General features: G+C 42.6%; 1 protein-coding gene across 1 annotated transcript in view; it reads right to left on the bottom strand.

The window, feature by feature from the left end:
- ALK (ALK receptor tyrosine kinase) overlaps positions 1–22,827 on the bottom strand; it is a 564,868-nt gene that overhangs the window by 143,270 nt on the left and 398,771 nt on the right. Inside the window, exon 6 of the mRNA XM_083434390.1 lies at positions 4,711–4,842. Within this exon, the coding sequence (XP_083290516.1) occupies positions 4,711–4,842 (132 nt within the window). The remainder of the gene's footprint in view (positions 1–4,710; positions 4,843–22,827) is intronic.

The raw sequence follows: 22,827 nt of genomic DNA, 5'->3' as shown, positions 1-22,827 counted from the left end.
AGTCCAGCTGAATTCACTTTAGTGCCTGCTATACAGTATACGGAATGGTGTAAACAAGCCAGAGCAGTCAGAAGGAGACATCTAAGCATCAAACACTGCCTAGGGCCTGGGAGGTGGGGAAGCGGCAGGAAAGCTTATTGTGGAGCAAGAAATAGTGATGTATAAAAAGAGCAATTGCTAGCCCAGTGTACCACTTTCTTCTGTCATAAATATGTCTTTATGAACCTCTGGCTGTCTTGTACTATGAATGCACAGACTTCTTCACTTATTGTAATGCCTCCTACATGTGGCAAACCAATGACAGCTATTTATTGCAATTCCACTGCAAGCTTTGTAGTTTCTAGCTTGTGTGTCAGATTACATTGTCCGGATTCTTTTTTTTGGTTTGCACAGATTAGACTCTTATTAGCACAATCCTGATTAGAAAAGGCCTTGCACAGAGCTCACAAAAACACTTTCTGTGGTCATCATTTACATGTCTTGGTATGTTCGCATGTGCATTAAATATCAGGTGCATGAAAGAACCACCATGGCTCCATTGCTACAGACCATGACCTTATTCTGTTGAGAATTTGAGGATAATTCAGGCAATAGAAAGAGTTTTCAAAAGTGAAGATATACAGGGCCAATCTTGATGCCCATAGATTCTGAAATATGGCTCTGAATTTTCATATAAACTAAGACTATAAATATTATCGTGATGACCATAACGCCAAGGTTAGTTACTAATTATGTTTGCCATTCCAGCAATGAGCATAATTTTGGATGAATAATTTCTAATGTGGCTTTTACCTTTTTTGCTTCATTTATGGATTTCTTTTGGTCATCTGTGGATCTTTATCCAATTGATTGCAACATTCATATTTGCTGCACGTAATGTATCTACAAACTCCAAGTCACATTCCTTCACCTTCCTCTATAAATCACATAAGTAGCTAAGTCAAAGCTGCTAAAAGATCCTCAGAAAGTTCATATCCTGCAGTATCTTTTAGGAATGAAATAAATCCCCCACACATTTGGGTAGAACCACTAAAAGTGAATAAAACTTGATAGATTTGCCCCATGCCCCCAGAAGGTTAAGTGGCCCTCCTTATTATACATCCTCTCAGAACCAGCCAACCAATGATGTGAGCTGAGGCAGCTGCTTCAGGCAGCACTTGAGAGAAGAGGCACCAAGGATGAATAAGAAGCTGCCGTCTGGCTGCTGCTTTGCATGGCAGGGTTGCCATAGCTACTGTGTATGGCAGCAGTGGCAGCGGCTTCTCTTCCTCTTCTTCCAGGTACCACCTTTCACTGGGCAGCCTGGGCGAACAGGCATGCTGCTTTCATAGTCTATGTACTAGAGCAGAAAACCTATTCACTGTGTGCCCAGAAAGCAGCAAGGGACTGCCTCACTGCTGGCATCCCTTCACACAATGACTATGAGGACTCTGCCTTTTAAAGCAGCAATGGGACAGAGGCTTCCTCTTCCACCTTTTCACCCTCCTTCTCCTTCCTTGCTCACTCATTTCCTCACTAACTTGCCCTCCCTCTATGTGGTGGTAAAAGGTAAAGGTAAAGCGTCCCCTGACCATTAGGTCAAGTCGTGGCCGACTCTGGGGTTGCAGCACTCATTTCACTTTATTGGCCGAGGGAGCCAGTGTAGAGCTTCCAGGTCATGTGGCCAGCATGACTAAGCCGCTTCTGGCAAACCAGAGCAGCGAACAGAAACACCGCCGGAGCAGTACCTATTTGTCTACTTGCACTTTAATGTGCTTTCGAACTGCTAGGTTGGCAGGAGCAGGGACCGAGCAATGGGAGCTCACCCTGTCGCGGGGATTCGAACTTCTGATCGGCAAGTCCTAGATTCTGTGGTTTAACCCACAGCACCACCCGCGTCCCTCTATGTGGTGGTACACACACTTAATTACTTATAACTGATACAATGCAGTACACATTCAGGGGCAGGGGTGCAAACTTAAAATATTGGGGGGGGGAGTGGCAGGTAAGCCACACCCTGTGGAATCAATCACAAGACATGGTGCATGCACACCATTTGAATGGCAATGTCCATCAACTTGGGGGGGGGGGTAGGTACCCCTCAAATATTTTAGGGGGAGCCTGAAGGGGCCTCAGCCCCTAGGAGTCGGCTTCTATGTTCAGGGGCTATATATGAAGTTGTGAATCAGTCTTAGACAAATTTCACACTCTGGCTAAAAGATGGGAACTGTCTGTCAACACTATGGGAGGTACCCTGGCTTGAAGCTTGTAGTCTTGCTGTGTGTGTTGGTGATGATGAAGTGGATTTCTGACACACCCTTCACCATAACATTACAACAACAAAGCCAGCACAATTTAAAACAAAACCAATTGAGTATGCACAACAATCAGCATGTTAATTTACAGTTTTGTGGCATGTCACAAAACTTTTCAGCTGTCAAAGGCCAGAGCAATGATGCAGATGAATAATGATAATGTTAGGCACACTTCTGCAGGGAGGGAGTTCCACAGTTTTAAAGGCTACCACCCATTTGATTACTCAAACTTCCAAGGGTGATGGTGATGATCTTTGTGCAGGCCTCTGCACTTTTAAGGTTGGAGAGCAGACGTCTCGAGATATGAAAGAAAGCCCCAAGTCTCTAAATATCACCCTGCCCATATTCTAGGCTGTTCTTGTCCCTCTGGGCAACGTACTGGTCTCAAATTTCCTCCACCCAGTAGAGTTTTCTCACAGATGTGTTTTCAGGCACATTAGTGACACATTTTGAGAAAGTGGGGGCATACAGCCAGCCAATCATGAAATTGCTGCAGGAGAAAGAATACCTGCTTTGCACATTATATCCAGCAGCACTTTGAGTAATCCAGAAATGACTGTGCAGATAAGTCCTCAATTTGCAGAAAACTTTTTGTATTTATGTGGAGGAAGAACACTGCACTATTATAGAAATGTTATATTGCTATTTCCTTTGTGGGTAGTTTTGTGCTGGTTCGCATCTACCAGCAAAGTTCAAATGAATCAGCCTTTTTCATCATAAAATGGCCTCCACAGAACTGTCAGGAGAACGTTGCAGTCACCTGCTCGTGTTTCATCTAAAACTCACACTACTCATTTCCTGTCTCAACAAGAGGATACGGCAGGAAAACTCATTCCCTAAATCTCATTCTGCACACTTCCACCTCCCACACACAGTGAGTGAAGCTTGAATCACCATGTTTGATGGTGTTTCAGCTGCGCAATTCATGTTTGCTGTGCCGATTCGTGTTATAACCTGGGCATGTCTATCCTTCTTTCCATTCCCTTTTTGTCACAGTAACTTTTCCAGATGTCAGAGTGCTCCCATTTGCAACCCTTGGACAAACTTTTAATTGACAAAAGCCTATTTCTATGAAATGCCACCCCCTTTGCACAGGCTGTCCATCTACAGCTCTGATGTCATCCCCTCCAACATTTCTCTGATGAAAATAGGGATACCCTATGCAGTAGTAGTAGTAGTAGTAGTAATAATAATAATAATAATTTTATTATTTATACCCTGCCCATCTGACTGGGCTGCCCCAGCCACTCTGGGTTGCTTCCAACATATATAAAAACATAATAAAACATTAAACATTAAAAAACCTTCCCTATACAGGGCTGCCTTCCAATGTCTTCTAGAGGTTGTAGAGCTACTTATCTCCTTGGCTTGGTGGTCGCATAACTCCATACTCTCCAACATTTCTCTGATGAAAATGGGACATCCTAAGATCTGAGTCGGGAGGCTGACATATACCTCATTGTTTCCTGGGGATCCATGTTATCCTCCGCCCCATGATTCCTGTTATACCCACCCCAAAATATTGAACTTTGCCCATATGGAAGAACCATTGACACCAGACATGCTTCATCCCTTCAGAAGGGGTGACCATGCCTGCAAATTGCATCTAAGCCTGCAGAAAGCAAAAGACATTTTCTTATTTTTTAAAGAAATATTCCCTGCACAAAAGACCCCTGGGTGTATCTCCCTAGAATTGGGATTAACCTTCGATTAATCATGAAAATTCCACCCACTTCTGGATAGGGTGGGAATTATAGCTATTGTTAAAATCCTCATTATAGTGAATGGGAGGCAGGCAGAGATTTGTTTTTATCCAGATCTAAGCAGTTCCGAAACAGGCTGGGCTGCTGCTCAGAGCTACAGATACAAAGAAAATCTCGTGACTGGTGTACACCACTGCTAGAGATACAGCTAAAGCAAAACAAACACCTGGAAATTCTCAGGTCTTGGTGCACTGCTTGGGTAAAATGGCATAACCCGTACTGAGCCACAGGTCATTGAGTTCAGCTTCTAGCCAAAAGACCACAGGAACATTGACTGGCCTTCTATGCTTTCAGAAGTTATCTTAGTTCTTGCCCATATTCCTTTGCACTAGGAAGCATTATCCAGAATGTACAAGAGAGCCAAGAATATTCCTTTTTTAGGAGACACTAAATGACTGAGCTTTGCTTCCCCCAAAGGGACAAAGCTAGATGTCACATTTGAGGCTAGAGTGGAAAAACATCCTAAGTCGGACAAGGTAGTGACCTTGATTTATTTGAATGCAGTGATGGAGCTTAGTTCCATGTATAGCATGTGCAAGCATTCTAAGCATCAATTCAGATTCCCTGATGTGTTTAGGAAGGCATTATGTCATTCCCATTGGTTGAAAGTAAGGGGGATATTAGGAAACAGTGTTGAACTTTAATTTACTTACTGCACAGCTGTCCCTCGTCCTCTCCCTCTGTACAGTCTCTGATGAAGTCACACACCTGTCCCAGCTTGATCACAGTTCCATTCCAGCAGCTGAAGGAACTCTGCAGAGCCATTTTAGGACCAGAAGGAGAACCTGTGTAAAAGAAGAGAGATCCGCTGAAATTTCTCCACTGCAATTCGTGCTGCAGTATGCTTTGCAGCTCCACACTGTCCACGAAATAGGCCACAATAATCCAGAAAACTCTAAGGCCAGTTTAGGAAGGGCAAAAATTTGACCTACATGTCCTATACTCCCAAGCTAACATAATAACAGAAGTGATCAAGGTGCCGTTGTTCTTTGATTCGGGAGAAAGGGCAGCATAGAAATTCAACAAACAAACAAACAAACAAACAAACAAACAAATAAGATCAAAACTTAAGACAAACCTAGATGTTAAATATGTCTTATCATTTAATATGCAATTTTCATAGAGTAACCAATGGGGCAACAGGGAAGGTGGGTGGGGTACATTTAACTCTTTCCTTCCATACTGTGTATAAGAATGTGATGAATTAACAAAAGGGGGACATAAAGCATTTAATAAGAATTTGGATAATACGTATTATAAGGTGGTTAGGCATTAAGCTCATTGTTTGCAACAGGCAATTAATTCATTTGCAATCAATTAAGATTTGCAATTAGTTAATTTATAAGTTGCTTCCCATGAGGCAATTCAAAGCAGTTTAAAATACAATGACACATGCAAGGCATTTAAAAATAACTGCACATAAAAACCATTTAAGAAACAACCATAAATGTTAAAAACAGTTTTTAAAAGCATCACATACATGAAATCCACTGAAAATTGAAGCCAGATATCAACTGGGATAAGGTTTATAGAGGGTTTGTTGATAGAGGAATGCCTTTAGCAGGCACCAAAAAGGCAACAGAGAAGGTGCTTGTCTGGTTTGCCATGGGAGGGAGTTCCAAAAGGTTGATGCCACCATACCAAAGGCCCAATTCTGACATTGTGCCCTCAGGATGCCCTCTTCTGCAGAACATGATGATTGATTGAGGTGAGGTTTTAGATATCCTGGTCTCTGTCCAATACCAGCACCTTGAATCTAGTCCAGTAGCTAGCTGGAAGCCAGTGCAATTATTGCATCAGCAACATAACATGCTGTCAATATTCTTCCCTGGTGAGCAGCTGAGCAACTGCATTTTGCACTAGCTGCAGCTTTTGGGTCAGCTCTGCTTACAGCCATTGCAGTAAACCAGTTCCTTTTTAGAATGAACTTTCCATGCCTGAATGGGAACTTTTGGGTCTCACTGCAGCTCCCCCACCCATCTCACAACCTCACTGCTTTTGTAGTCCAAGGCAGGTAGCCAAACAGGTCTAAAAAGCACCTGGTGGGCCACCATGCCAGGTTATTAGGATTGCATTCAGCTTGATATGTCACATATTTTGGAATCCTGCTCTGAAGCAGGCAGATTGTGAGAAGGAGCAAATATACCCCAGCCCAAATAGTGTTGTGCCAATGTATGAGCCACAGGGTTTATGTTCCTTCCTTTTATGAAAGCAGTCATCCCAGGGTCCAGTCAGTGGTCTGGGAGTGCTGCAGATTTACCAGAGCTAAATAGGCATGGATTAACTGGCAACCTGCACTGCCAACCCCCCCACTGCTTTATCTCTGGACATGCTGGCTCTGAACATGCGAGAAATGTTGGATGTGGCTTCCGGAGGAAGGCAAAGGGAAATGCTGCTGCTTCACATAAAGAAACTCCAATAAACACATGGAAGAAGTGAACTTCAAGTGGTTCCGTAAATCGCAACCTAATAATGCATTTCCTTCACCACCTCCGGGATTCTTGCACTATTGAGGGAACTCATTGTTTTGAAAGAAAGAAAAAAGCTGGTGTGCTACTGTTTTCTTTGTTCTTGCTTTTATGTGGATGAATAGAGTTCAATCAGCAACATAGTCTCCTTTCATGGAAACTACTAAATCCCTTAAAATTCTTCTAGAAAGTTAAATGAACAGGAGATGCCAAAAGTAAGCCATGAGCTCCATAGAATTGTAAAAGTATATAAATAAAATATTTTGATAGACTTGGCCCTTCCCCAGATGTTCAACCCTTTCCCCCCAGTGCTTCCCCCAGAGAAAGAGATAGAGAGATGTTTCAATTTTACTTAATATATGGGGGGGGGGGGTTGCGTCAGCGTCACTTGTGCAGGTTCTCTGCTATTCACTTGTGTTCCTTTGGTCATAAGAGAAATTGGGGTTGGCCTAGGGTGCGGTTGTTTGTTTGTGATTGGCTGTGGTGATCTTTGTTTTCATGTGTGAGTGGGGTGGGTGAGTGTTTTGGATCAGGTTAGCCTGATCCAAATGCTCATATGCTCATATGCTGTTGGTGGATTCTTGTCATTGTCTTGTTGGGCTGTGTATGTGATAAAGGAAAGCCATAGCGGAGTGAAAGCATCTTCTATTTGTCCCTACCCAGACATGTAAAGCCAATATATTCTAATGTATGCCTTAAACTGTTGGTTTTATTTATATTCTGATTTTTTTAAATAAAAGTTACTTTTAATTTTGACATTTGCTGACAATATATGCTTTATAGCTTTGCAAAACTGCTTAAGGTTTTATTTACAATTAAGCAGCATACAAATTCTGTTAAATAAAAACTTGATCATTTTACAGTTGAGCCCTTTTCATACATGCACATGATGTACAGAATGAATACATCATAGAGAAAGAGAAAGATTCTGCCTGTTGTCCCTACACTCAACATCTGCACATCCATCGCCTCCTCTGTGCACAAAGCCTAAGTGCACACAAAATGGATGAACATTTGAAGGTCAAGGGCAGCCAGCTACCTTTCCACACATAATCATTTTGCTTTTTTGGTAAACATGTGCAAAGGGCTTGGAATGGCTGGAAGCTAAATGTGTGAGCTGACTTGCTTGAAAACTATTAGACTAGAACCAGAGAGCTCCTTATTGAGCAGAAAGCACTTCCAATCATGCAAGAGAACTGTCTCTAGTTTCAGCTGATTCCTGCCCCACCACATCATCAAATGCCCTTCCACAAGGTTTTGGGGAAAGGGACAAGGAGCTGCAGTGGAAAGGTGGAGGCAGGCATCGTCCATTGCACAAGCAGAACTCTCCTCATGGTTCTCTGGATCTAAGTCATTGTGTCGGAGTTGATGCGAGGAAATATGGTTGAGAGTCCTGGAAGACCTGCTCTCTGCCTTGAAAGCCTTTTCCAACCTGGCCTGGGCGAGTGGGGCCCTGACTGACTCCAACTACAAAAGCTGAGGCTGCTGAACAGAATCTTGGGCTGGGGTATTGTTTGGGGGATTCTTTTGGCTGTAGGGTTGTTGTTACTTTTTTTTAATCTTTATTTTAGATCTTATGGTTTATGTGGAACTTGTTCAGTTTGGTTGTGTACATTTTGATATTTTGTTTATTGTTTAAGACTACTTTTGTTATGTGCTTAGTTATGTACTTTTTTGTTAGTTGTAAGCTGCACTGAGGTGTTAACTTTGAGAAGGTGGCATGCAAATAAAATGATTGAGTGATTGATTCTGACTATGACGTTACATCTTTAATGACCCATTTAGTAATACAGATCTTCCCCTGATCTTGCACGCTGTATGTGCACAGCATACTTTCAAGACAACGCTGACGCAAGCAATGAAGACAGATACTTAGCACTCCTGTTTTTAACTACTGGGAATATGGCATAAGGCAGCACAGGACTGAGACAAATATAGACACTAGGAAAGAACATGGTCCACCTGGGGGAAGCGTTTGTGTTCCATTACACACATGTAAAGAATGGGCTACCTCATATGTTACATATGTTTCATATGTTTCACTGTATAGAGATGCATGGATATCCTATGGGGAGGGAGGGATGGTTCTACATATATACCAGCATTTTTGTACCCAGAGATTTGGGGCAGTCTATTATGTGCAGGTTCAAGGTATATGAGAATGGGCTGAGAGGCTGGGCATATTTGCCGCTTAAGAACTTCCTTCATATATAATGATCATTCACACTATAGATATCCATGTCATGAAAAAGTAATGTAGGAATAACAGGGATGTTGGAAGATTCTAACAGAAATGGAAGTGGAAATTACTGCTGTTTGCATTTCCCTCTGTGGTCAGGAATGGAAATAAGTCTAGCAAACGCAAACAGTATTTGTTGTGGTTGTTTTTTAAGTCCACAAATGATACATAATTAATTAGTTTTTTACATTGTTTTTTATTGGGTTAACAGAGTCAATTGCTTACTGAAACCCTTTAGTATGCAGAGCAAGCAGAATTTGGTTACTTGTACCAGTCACACAAAGAGAGATTCTTGTAGAGTAAGAAAAATAACAACATAGTTTATTGTAGTAAGTACATAACTTGGATAGAAAAGTTTCTAGTTCTCACCTAATTAACTAATCTAGAGAAGAACGAAGCAGCTATGCTCTCAGAGGATAGCTCCAACAAGACCTCTAATCTTGAAGAGTGAAGTATGAGGAGGAAGCTGTAAACTAAAAACTATGGTTTAGTTTGAATGAGCAGTGTGCTGGTGCACACTGTTGAAAAGCTCTTGCTACACTCCTCTCCTGCTCCACAGAAAAAATAAATCAAAATATTGACATGACAACTTAACTCTGGCTCATGGTTTGTTTCTTGCCAAACAAACCACAAGTGGTAACGAAGCTTCATTCTTGGCCTATTGCTAATGGATTGTTCAAGGGAAACAAATCACAAGCCCAGGTTCCAACTTCATGAAAAAACCAGATTCTGGCTTGTCCCTTGCTGTGTGGTGGGACCTGTGGAGTGAGAACTGTTTAGCAGCATGCACTGGCATGCCTCCTTCCTTATTAATCTGTAGCATGCAAACTGGGCCATTATAAGTTAGTATCTGTTTTACAAGGTACTAACCATAGCCTGTGGGTTAAACCACAGAGCCTAGGGTTTGCCGATCAGAAGGTCGGCGGTTCAAATCCCTGCAACGGGGTGAGCTCCTGTTGCTCGGTCCCAGCTCCTGCCAACCTAGCAGTTCGAAAGCACGTCAAAGTGCAAGTAGATAAATAGGTACCACTCCGGTGGGAAGGTAAACGGCGTTTCCGTGCCCTGCTCTGGTTCGCCAGAAGTGGCTTACTCATGCTGGCCACATGACCCGGAAGCTGCATGCCGGGCTCCCTCGGCCAATAAAGCGAGATGAGCGCTGCAACCCCAGAGTCGGCCACGACTGGACCTAATGGTCAGGGGTCCCTTTACCTTTTAACCATAGCCCTAAATAACCAGAAAACAGGCTGTTTTTATCAGAACAGGGCACAGGATTTGCTGCAGATTGGATTTTTTACTGGAACAAAAAATACCCTGTGCACCTTCGGAAACCTTAGGGAGAAACACTTATTCTTGTGCTAACTATCCAATTACAAATTTCTCTCAGTTGAAAAACAGCAACAAAATCATATTCCTTAAAATGTTGCCTCAATCAAGGGGGTTGATTTGAGTACTGTACCATTCCATCAGAAGATCAGTGTAAACCACCAAAGTTGCATTTCAACTGGGTTCAAATCAAGGCACTAATTTGCTGATAAGGACTTCCAGCCTCCAGAGAGATCCATCACACTTGCAAGCAACAGTGACAACTGAAGCTCCATTAATTGTAATAGAAAGAGGTGCCAGTACGAGGATAATAAAACTATCAAGAGAGTATAAAAGCCACCATGTTGGAGAAATCCATTCTTGAGAAAGAAGAACAGAGCAACTTACAGTGCAATTTTATACCTGCCAACTCAGAAGGAGGTCCCAATGAATTTGGAGGCTTACTCCCAAGTAAGCAAGCACAGGATTGCAGCCTTCGGCAGCAGAATCGAACAGGACTTCCTTAGTTCTATTTTCCCTCATTCTCTTAGAATGGTAATGGCACCCAACTGAGAGGTGCCGGAACTGAGTTGCAAAAAGGCCCTGGTCTTACTGTTCATTAGACATGTACGAGATTGTATTGTTAATGTACATGTTCTCACCACTCAGAGAAGGATGTACAAAGTATGAAAGGCACGATGTCCTTGCCTTCCTTGTTTCCCACTTGCAGCTCTGCTTCTCCCTGGGCTCTTTCCTTGTACGAAACTGTGTTTGAATGATGCCACATCAGTAGCCCATCAGGGCTGCAAATCCTTCACGATGACAACTCTGATTTCTGTTTATACAATAAAAGATAAAACGCAGAGGCAGTACCTGAACCCCCCTTGGCACAATGAGCCATTGTTTGCCTGACTCATCCAACCTTGCTAAACAACACAGCTACATCATGTTTCCTCAGTACTACAGGGAGTCGGGAATCACTAGTGATTCAATTAGAGGCGCACTTGATACTTTTATTTATATTGCCTGACAAAACTAAAAATTAATGAAGCGTGAGGGAAAACAACCACTATTTTTCCCCAAGATGATTTTGCAGTGTAAATCGGTTCAGGAGGGGGCTTTTTTAAAAAATAAAGGGCTCTGGTTTCTAAACAGGGTACTCTGTATTACAGGCAGCTTTTTATATTTATTTATTTCCTGTAAGTTGCTCTGTTTCACTGAGCACTGCCCTTGTGTTTTGATGAGGGTCACTCACATCATTGCTTAAAAGATCTGATCTGAAAGCTGCAGGAGGGGAGGGGAGCTATGAATTGCCCCTCCTACTGTTCTTTAGTGGTTGACATATACAATTTAGGGGGCTGCAACACTATACATTCATGGGAGTGTCCATTACATAAATCTGGGAAATATACACTTATGTAAACAGATGTATACAGTGGAACCTTGAGTTGCGGACGTAATCCGTCCTGAAGGCACGTCCGCAATCTGGTGCGTTTGCATCTAGAAGTGCCACATCTGCACACACGCATGGCACAATTTAGTGCTTCTGTGCATGTGCGAGCAGCGAAACCCGGAAGTAACCCTTCTGGTACTTCTGGGATGCTGCGGGACGTAACCTGAAGTGGACGCAACATGAGGTATGACTGTACTGCAGAATGGGAAAGGAACCACCAAGTCCAAGAGGATGTCAATGTGGTTTATGAGCAGAATCGAGGAAACTCTTGGAAACAAGGTTTCTTTCAGAAAACGGAAGTCTTGCTGAAATGTGGAGGACAAAAAGAATCATGAACTTGCAAAAGAAAAGATAGAGTGCAAGAAAGAAAGAAAGAAAGAAAGAAAGAAAGAAAGAAAGAAAGGATTTGAGGAGCACATTACTATAAACAATTTTAAAATGTGTAAATACATTAGAAGCATGAAATTAACTAGGAAATTGATTGGGCCTTTGGATGACAGGGCAATTAAAGGTGTGATAATGGAGGAAAAAATGGAGCTTCCAGAAAGACTGAATAAATTATTTCAGCTGTTTTCACTACAGAAGAAGTAGAACATAACCTTGGACCTGAACTAACTTTCTCAGGAAGGGAGCCTGAAGAACTGAAGCAAATAGTAGTGAAAGGAAATTATATTCTATGTCTCATTAACAAATTAAAAACACTAGGTTCTCTTGGTATACACCCAAGTTCTTAAAGATCTCAAATGTGAAATGTACAGATATTCTAGGAAAAATATGTACCATATACCTAAGATAGGCTTCCATATCTGAGGACTGAAAAGAGGCCAATGAAATGCCCTTTAAAAAAAAGTATCCGGGGAAATCTGGGAATTTACAGGCCAATTAATTTCTGGGAGAAAGCATGGTTAAATATATAATTGCCAAGCACATAAAATAACAAGTTTTCCTGAAGAAGAATAAGCAGAGTTCCTCTAATGGTAAGTTCCATCTAACTAACCGTTGAGAGTTATTTGACAGTATCAATAACCATAACTTCACAATATACACTAACGGGGTGTGAACTGGTGGTGGCTGACAAGAAAACACATCTGGAATTCATGGTGCTGCATACTGACTCAATTAAAATGTTGGCCATGAAGGCCCACTGGTGTTTACCATGTTTTTTATGGTGGCTATCATGTGTTCTCTGCCTGGGCAATTTTGGAGTTAAGAACATGTTGGCTGGGCAGCCAGGGGCAGACTTGTGCTGTGGTAAAAAATGGAAGCAGTGTCGTCCATCAACCTTGCTGAAAGTAAGCCTCTGATAAACAGAAACCTATGAGGCTGCCTTATACAGAGTCAGACCTCTGGCCTAACTCAGTAGTGTCTGCTCTAATTATCTCCCCAGGCTTTCAGATGGGACCCTTTCCCCGTCTTAGCTGAAGAAGCCAGGGAGTGAACCTGGGACCTGTTGCATACAACATATGTGCTCTATCACTGAGCTCATTGGTGAGATGAGCACAGGAAAAAAAGCTAAATTCACTCTCCCACTTCCACAAGGATGCATGAAGTGGCTGACAGTAAAACGCTTCAACAAAATAGCAATTATTGTCAGAACAGTTCATGACCGCAGCAAATGGAGCCACATCTAAAACAGTAATTTGAAACAAAACAAAACAAAACAGCACAGCAAATGCTAGAAACCCAAGGGCCAAAGGCTTGCAGCAACAAAGTGAGTTTCCAGTAAACACCTGAAAGTTGAGAGATACTTGGGCTGAGCACACAATACCAGCACAAAAATGCAGCTAGGCTGTTCTTTTTCTTTAGTTTGCAGGAAAACTCAGTCAAATGCAGCATTCCATTATAAATGACTAGATAGGCACAAGACAGGATATGGATTGTGGATAACGTTATCCAGCAGTGGGGGCACACTGGATGCAGAGAAAATGGGAGCATGTACAGAGCCTTAAACAAAGAAACTTCACATCCATTTTACCAATGAAAATGTTGAACTTGGAGCAGACTGCTCTTTCAATAAGAGACTTACTCTAATACAGGACTATCCTCTGGTAGTCCTTCCTATACTGGACTGCCCTCTGTAAAGTAGGACACAGGGCCATGCTAGCACTGAATGAATCCCCATGTACAGAGATGCTACCTAACTAGAGGAACACTAGCCCTGCTCAAACGTTCTTCTCATGCAATGAAGGGAAAGGAACAGGGGTCAACTAGCTTGCTCTGCTCTCCCTCCATCTTGGCCTCACTGCTGCTTCCATTGCCCTCCTCTTGTTGCTCTGTAACAGAGGTCTGCTGTACTCATAGAGGCTCCCTGTCCAGTTTAGAGCCCCAATGGTGCAGGGCTCTCTGTTACTCTGGGAAGCTCTGAAAGTTCAGCAGAAACCCTGCTGTGAATATTGGTCTTCCAATACAAGGAGAGCGACAGCGATGGGTGATGTGGATGGGAGTGAACCAGTAGGTTCGGCTAGGGTGCCCCCCACCCTCCCTCATGCAATTCTAATCATGTGGGGGAATTAAATGCCTGAAACATTTGCTGAAACGTTGTTGAAACAGACAATCCAGAGCCTCCTTTGCTTTCTGCACTTCCCTCCTGGAATGCAGAGCTTTTGAGTCTCCCAATGGCCATTGATCGCAATCATTTAAAAACCATCATTCTCAATCAGCCGTCAGGAAATTTCTACCAGCTACTGCTGTGAAACAACATACTGCATTTGTCTGCTCATTTATCACAGTTGACAAGGAGCTTGAATGAGCTTAGATATGCATTACACACACATACACACTTGTATTATATAGGTCAGTGTACACAAGCAGCAGCAACGTACACTGTGTGAGTTATTGGGGGTTTATGTCACCAGATAAATTGCTGTTCGGCTCTCCTGGTTACATATTCAGAGCATGCCTGCAGAAGGGGTGATTCAGACAGAAAAAGATTAGATGGCAAAATATGTATGAAAGGAAAAGCTCAAAACAAATTCCACTTTGTTTTAAACACTTGAACGTTCAAATAGATGCATTTGTATTCCAGCTCAGAGGCTGGGGCATTTAATTAATTTTTAATTAGAATGATTTATTTGATATTAAAAAAATGGACATTTAATTTTCCATTCCCAACTAGCAGAGCCTAGGAGACAAAAACTGTGTGCTCTCGTCCAAATCCTGTCACATGCAAAAATAGACAATGGAGAAAGGGGTTGGGGGTGGGAGGATGAATTATTTCGAATAAGGATCAAAGTAAAAATTTGTGGGAGACATCCTTTATATTTACAACTGTGTTTACATAGCCTGTGGTATCCATAAATTGCATCAGTCATTAAGCTGTAGAATGGCTGGCTAGCTGTCTTATAAATTATTATTTAAACAGTAGCATTAAACAAATGGCACTTCAAGCTGCAACTTGACAGCAGAAACAAACTACTGCATGGAGGCCCTACTGGTATTTATTAAGAATCCATTCCTTGATCCTAGCCAAGATTCTAGAAGACCGCAGCTGTAAGCTAGTCTTTGACTGGATTAGCAGGATGGAAAGCAGACTGGGAGGAACAACCAGAGAATACTTAATAATAATAATAATAATAATAATAATAATTTATTTATACCCCAGCCACTCTGGGCGGCTCCCACCCGAATATTAAAAACACAATACAGCATTAAACATTAAAAACTTCCCTAAACAGGGCTGCCTTCAGATGTCTTTTAAAAGTAAGATAGTTGATTATTGCTTTGACATCTGATGGGAGGGTGTTCCACAGGACAGGCGCCACTACCAAGAAGGCCCTCTGCCTGGTTCCCTGTAACCTCACTTCTTGCAGTGAGGGAACCGCCAGAAGGCCCTTGGAACTTACAGCTATGTGCATCTCTGTATGTTAACTGGATATATTAAAAATGTCATTCTGCAGGAATTTCTCCCTTGTCCCTCATTCTCTGCAGAAGGTCCAGGATGTCTCCTATATCCCTGCTTCTCCAGACAAAATCTGATCATATTGTTGCACCCCATCCCAATCTCTGAGCAGTGTAATATTCAAGGTGCGCTTAACCGAGGTACTGTGATGACAAAGCAGTTAGGACCATTGCTCTGCCTCACAAAACTGCTGCACCATGGATATGAGAGTGAACTTCTGAAGTCCTGAGCAAGCAGATGAGAAACAGCTCTAAACTATGGCTTGTATGTTGCACAGCTGGGACCTCAAACTATGGTGTGAGCTCCTCTTATTAGGACATAAAGCATGGTTTTGTGTTATGTCTGAATCCAGCCAGTAGTAATCACAAGCCAGAGCTATTGTGAGAGTAAGCAGTTTTTGGATTTTTAAAAAAAAGATTATTAGTTTAAGGGAAATGCTAGGACCCTTCCTCAAAAGCCAGCACAGCACAGGCTATTGCAGAGCAAATGAACGTGGAATACAATGGGTGAAGAAGAAATTTCAGCAATGTGTTCCATCTAATAGGAGGGGTTCTTGGTGCTGTGGTAAGTATGCAAGTGACCCTAGTTTAATATAGTAAATTTCGGAGTATGTATTTGCATGCTTCTTGCTACATTTACCAGGACAGATATTCAATTAATTTTAACACAAAGTAGACCCACTGAATAATAGTTGAATACTACCCTAGGGGCAAAGCCAATCTGACTGCCTGCCATGTTAACCCCCTAAAGTTTCCTCTTCTCACCCCCATACAACTATCAAACTTCATTTTCACCTTCCCAACCCAATTTCTGAAGCCACTTCTCTTTTCCATCCCGCAGCTCCACTTCGCACCCAGATGAAAACCTGCTCCTTGATCTCAGGAAACATGTTAAATTTGGCTAAGGATACCTTAAGAGGCAAACAAACTACCTACCAAAGTATACTGTAGGTTTAAACAGCCTGGGTGAATAGGTACCAGCTGGCACACACACAAAGATAAAGGCAACTGGGAAGGCTATTCCACAACATGGGAGCCACTACTGAATGTAGGGATCAGATGGGATTACCATGAGGAATTATAGAATATACATCAAGCCATCGTGTCCACGATGAAGACATTGTGTTGACTGGGTTTGATATATTGACGATAATTTCTGATTAAATCCCACAAGATTCTACATTCATGCCCTTTTGATGCCCTTTTGCCTCTGCTGCCCATTTCTCCTTGCTCTTCACTAATCACGTACACACTTAGACAGGCATGTGTCCTGGGTCATCAAAGACAGTGGGCAAGTTTATTTGATGTAGGATCTTAATCTTAGGGCCAGGAAGCAGATCTCACATTAAGGTGATAACGGTCGCTGTCCTCCTGGCCATCCTCCTTATCATATGTGTATTGCTTGTTTACTACCTCCTGGGTTGCCAGATACTCTTCTTTGTAGTTCTCAACTTATTTACCCCAGAAATATTTGTGCTTAATTAGTTTTAGTGGTTTAACTTTCTCCCCACGTGGGTTTGTGGAAATGCCCAGAAGAAATCTGATTGGTTCTTACGAACACTCTGTAAAAAGTTCTTTTGTGAATAAAAAATGGCCTGGGCCAGGGGGCTGCAGACACGGACAAGCACAGAGAGACACAATTATACGCACCCTTCCCAGAGTCTTGCTGGTTCAAGCCTCTGTGTGTATTCTTATTAATCAGAGTTCAATCCTTCCTTTACTTTGCGAACGCAACAACTGAAAAGGCCCTTTATCATCTGGCTATACAGGATGAATGGTCTTACTTACACTGAGTAATCACTTGAGTGACATTCCACAACAGGAATGCACAAGATGGCTAATAAGATGGTGAATAACACAGATTTTTCATAATACACAGGCTCTAATCAGGTATCCTGTAACATTCCAGAAAAAAACCATTTATCTACATATTTCTCTCTTATCACTGAACACTGACCAACCAAACAGAAGAAGGCATCTAATAAAGAACAAATAATTGAGAAGTCCCTGATTGCTAGGATAATGTAACAAAATGCGGTATCAGCAGAAACTCTTTAGCTTGCCCTTCTTGTGATAACTTTCTGTGTGGCCTTCCTAGTGTTTTAGGGCCTGTCATTGATAATGCTCTGGCTCCAGTTACCTTAAGCTACTTTTATTACCATCCCCCTTGAAAAGATTTGGGGAATGGGAAGTGCAGAGTGATAAAAGAGGTCTGCTCAAGGTCATCCCATGAGTCAATAGCACCACCTGGTAATAGAAAAACAAGAGCCTTAACTCCCAAGTCACTCTAAGCACCATGTTTAATAGAACCAATAAAATCTCTTTGTGCTCAGTCTTTAAACACCTCTGATTCAGAGACACCTGGATGCTGACAACAAAACGGAACAAATGAAATTGAACAACAGTAATGAATCCCCCCTGAGATACATGGAGGATCAAGGAGGGCTTCACTTTTAATTACCAGATTATGGGTTTCCAGGATCCAGGTAATCTTTTTAATGCCACATTTTGGCCAAGGCGATGCAAATTAGAGCACAGCGCCAGGCTCCGAGACACCTTAATTAATTAAATATTGTAGAAATACGCCTTTGTTTTGAAAGAATACAGGGAGGGCTCATGAGGCAAAGCTTCGCGAACAGCTATTTCCGGCGGCTACTTGTATACAAATATAATTAAAACGCTATTCTCAGTGCATGCTAATGCCAAATGCCACACTGGGGGCTAATTTCGCTTCTACTGAAGCTCTTTCTGCTTTAATGATGGGAGTGGGCTCCGTGCTTGGCAGAATGAGTTACAGAGGCATGGAATGGGGGGAGAGGAAGGGAGGCGATCTCTTTTTATTGGACCCAACACTTGTTAGGAGGTGCCGCAAGGTCTCGAGCTTCACTGAACTCTTCAGCAGAGCATAAAAAGCAGAGGATTCTGAGCACAAAAGTGCCCCCAAACCTTAACCTGCTCGTTTGTGTTTCAGAGACAACGGAGGAAAAAACCCTCCCTTCTTGCTTGCCTCCTGTCTTCTTATGTACTAGGTCTACTGGTTTAGGTGGCAGCACCAGTGGCAGTAACTGGGAGGTTTTTTTTTGAGGGTGGTTCTGGCAAGAGCTCCCTGAATCTGTTATGGATGTTGCTTCCGCAAAGTGACATGGCAAGCTACAGGTTGTTAGTAGGGACTGGCGGCTCATGGGTAGGTTGGGTGCAAGTTCTGGGTCCTATTTTGCTCCCTTTGATGTTTCAGGCAAATGAAGGTGTTGGAACTGGTTGTTGGAGGCGAGGGGAGTGAAGATAGAAAGCTTCCTGGTTACTATTTTGCTCCATGCTTGGTATAATCTGGCTGAAGAACAGAAATGACACACAGCTGCTGTGTGGTTGTGTGAACGGAGCCAAAGAGAAGCCCTATTGAAATGTCACGCAATGCCTCGCTTTCTAAAATGACTTGCTTTCTAATGCTGAACCTCCCCCCCACCCCCAGTATTTGGAATATGGATCCAAATCGTGCAGCTTGATTGTATCGGTAATGTGAACCACTAAGCTAAAAGATTTGGAGAATTTTGCAAAGGTTCCTCCTAATAAGGTGTGGAAATTGTTGGCAGCGTGATATCACACTGCAGATAACTCCCTTAAAACTATAATTAAATAAAGATTTAGAGCACAAAGCTGCCCATGTTTCACTCTCTCCCTTTTTTCAATTATAATAGTTGATATTGGATTAATATTTATCTTCATTGTTCTACGAGAAAAACAAACAGGGGGAAAAATAGCTGTTTGGTTGTAACAAACTACCTTGAAACACTATTCCCTATTAATCTTGCACAGAAATGAGGCGGATTTTACTGTTTTTTGCTAGGGTGCCCATAAAACGTGTCATTTTCTCCTGTGATTTGCTTAGTAATCAATGAACAGCTCCTAACAACACATTGTTGAATTAACAGCAATCAGCAGCGGAAGGAGAGCTCTGCACTGAAAGTAAGGAGACCCTCTAGCATACATTATAAATCACTTACACAGATTGCGGATCTGGGAAAACTTGTTCTCTCACCTTCACCCCTGTCCCCCACACTGGGAAAATGGGACACATGAATCACAAATTTCATTCTGTGATGATCACCTCCCCATCCCACCCATGCCAGGAATTCTTCAAATATTTTACATCTTCACTACTGCAGATACTATCCAGGTAAGAGGATAGTGACTATTGTATTATATGGAGTGGGGAGTGCTCCTGTGGGAGAGCTATTGAGAAGGGAAATGCGACTCTGTGTGGTTTACACCAAGAAACAGGCTTGCAATTCCTTTCATATTGTGCAAGTAACAATGGGACTATTGCCATGTGTCCCGTGGAAATATCATGGAGGGGATAACTGGATCGTGAGGAGGGAGCTTGGGAAGCTGCAGCTGGATGACCCCAGCAGGATGGGGGAGGTGAAAGTGGGACCCTAATAAGTGTCTGAGTCCAGGGACGGGGCCAAGTCCAGGGAGTGAACAGCTGGAGCCAGGGAAGGGACCAAATGGGTTGGCAGAGGAGTGTTTCACCCCTGGGATATTGGCTACCCCTGGTCAGATACCTCCTCCTGTCAAAGATAAGCCTTCTCTTTCCAGGGAGGTGACAGAGATTAAACTGGGTACAAAGCTGATGCCAGCACCACCTCCACCTACAAGGGCATAGAGATGCCAGCATGAACAAATCTTATAGACCCAACTCACTTGAAGGAGTACCTAGTTGCTTGCCTAGTCCTGGAACTCTGGCCACTTGTGCTAAGAGCTGTGCCTGCCCCATTCTTCAAAAGTAAGGTACAGAGAGCCCATTGCTTGTTGGATCAACATCTTAGCTTTTACTTAGCCATGTATCTATACTTTTTATGTACTTGCTGCATCTTGTAACCTGTGGACCGCCTATGCATTAACAACATTAAAGCCTTTGGCAGAAAGAGAGATGGAAGTTCAAGTTCTTCATTCATAAGGACCAGGATGATGGTCCATTAGAGTGGCTGAACCAAAATGCTCTCCCTACTGCATGCCAGCTTCAGTCCACTGTCTTAAGTCTTAAATTAACCAATAGAATTTATTGATTTAATCTGATGTCATAGTCACACTGTATTTCGGAAACAAGGTCATGACTCTTCTGGCTGCTGTTGGTTCCTCTGATGCCACAGAGCAGCTAACTAGATTCTGAATGAACCAACATCTAAAAATCAACGGTGGTTCCAAATATATTTTAAACAGTTTAGAAGATGAAAATCTTCTCTAGCTCAGATTAAAATGCAAGATGGTGAGAAATTTAAGCCTTTCCTCCATTCCTTCTCCCACCTTCCTTGCCTCACAACCATCTACCGGTACACTTCCAAACTCACCCTGGACTCATTGGGTGGTATCCAGTAAATCTGTTCCATCTGTGAACAGATTTCCACTTGTGCAATAGTACAGGTGCCTTATGCCCTGCCCAAGTCTTCTCTGGAGGGTTGGGAAACCCCAAAACAGATTTTGGGGGTCACAGTGGGGGAGGAGACAAGAATTACATCGCACAAGTGGAAGTACTTGCGCTGATGGAACAAGTTAGTGGGATCCTGCCTATAGAGAGGAACAGAACCTTGTAGAGCCCACACTGACATCATTGAGATGGACAGGGTGTGAAACAGACTTGGCATTGGATTTAAACCACTGAGCTGTTTCCCAAATTGGGGAGAAATTGTGGGTGGGTGTTTGTGGGTGTGTTTAAAGAGCCTAATTCTGAGCCTGATTTGGGGTGGGGATTTACCTATCACTTGTTAATATCTGTATTTTGATCATCCTATGTGAAATTAAACTTCTTTCGTCCGTAGCAATAGCCAATGGCTTTGAGGTTGCTTTCGTGGGGCTGATCTGTCAAATAGTATGGGGATTTTGTCAGAAAGTCCTTAGGATAGGGACATAAATGGAAAACGAATACACAAATGAATTCTGGAGGCAGCCTGAAAGACATCTGTGACAAGCCTCTCACTACAACGCTCTCAAAATTCTGCTTCTCCTATCCCACACTTGTTAAGAGTAAACACAAATGAACAAGAACAGGTGTGAATAAAATTCCCAGTTCCAGCTGTATCTGCATAACAGCAAGCTGTATGAGATTGAAGCAGGAGAGCTAAGACATAACCTACAGAGGATTGCAAACCTGTCTTCTGTTTCCCCATGCACTTACCGTGGGATTATTATTATTATTTTTCTATTCTAAGGTATAGCTATGACATGACATGAATGTTTTCTTTTTAAAAAAGGCACTCGTAACAGTGAGTGTCTCTGATCATGGATAGATGTGGATTGAGCAGGGCCTTGCTGCCAACAAATTGAGCAGGCGTACCCACATAGAGAAGCAACCATGATTTGAATTACCATGGCACACTGGGCTGAAAGTGGGAGGGACATATTGCTACCAATATGTATATAAGCTTTGTTTGCATGCCATGGAAGGCTAAACTATGGCTTTGTACATGGGCAGGCTGCCAGAGAGAAGCTCACAGCCATATTGCTTCTTCCCAGTATGTTTACTCTTGTGCTAGGCTAAACCAATGCTTGGCTTTTGTGATTATAAGCTGTCTCCTCACAAACCTTGAGCGGCAGCCAAGAACAAACCTCTCCTCTCTGGGAACCCCCACATTCATATGGTCCCAACATCATTAGTTTGGCTTACCATTTCAGGTGAAATATGGATACAGAGTGTGGTCACAGACTCCCCTATTTTCATTTAATGCAGTCCATCTCTTAGCTCTATAATCTATACTTGCAGTCACTTCGTGGGTAGTTTGCTTGAAGCCTGTAGCTGTTGTTTCAGCTGCAACTGCCACAGAAGCCCTTGCTACTGCAATGAGAGGTACACCACTTCCAACTTGACGAAACTCTGGGCAATGTAGGAACCTAACTTTGCTCACTATCTCAGTCACTTCTTGCTTGCAATTCATCTGGCATTCCCTTTGTAACAGCAACCATCATATTTTATACAGGCAATAACGGAGCACAGCTAGATTAAAGTTAAAAATCCTATGCACATTTCTCCCTGGGAGTAAGACTCATTGAACACAATGGGGCTTCCGAGTAAAAAATACATAGGGCTGCGCTATGAAACTCCCTGCTTCAACTCTCTATGCTGTTTACTCACAACAGCCTCTAAATTAATTGTGCAAACTAGTTGTGCAAACAAACCACAAGGCTTCCCCCTCCTCGTTTCCCCCAATATTTGATTCCCATCTCCAATACCAATATCCGCCTTGTCAAGAAATCAGCCTTAATGTCTCCACACTGGGCCAATTTATGGCATAGCAAATGTGTCTAAAACTCAGGAGGAAACAAGGCAGCGACTGCTACTGCCTTTGGTTCCTGGTAAGCGTGTTTAAGTTTGTAATGAATGTGGCTTCTGGAGGTCGCATACTACTAACATGACAGC

Source organism: Podarcis tiliguerta (genome assembly GCF_965153285.1).
Source record: "Podarcis tiliguerta genome assembly, chromosome: 3".
Lineage (NCBI taxonomy): Eukaryota > Metazoa > Chordata > Lepidosauria > Squamata > Lacertidae > Podarcis > Podarcis tiliguerta.
The sequence above is the reverse complement of the archived record's forward strand: the minus strand, read 5'-3'. Positions and strand labels throughout refer to the sequence as shown.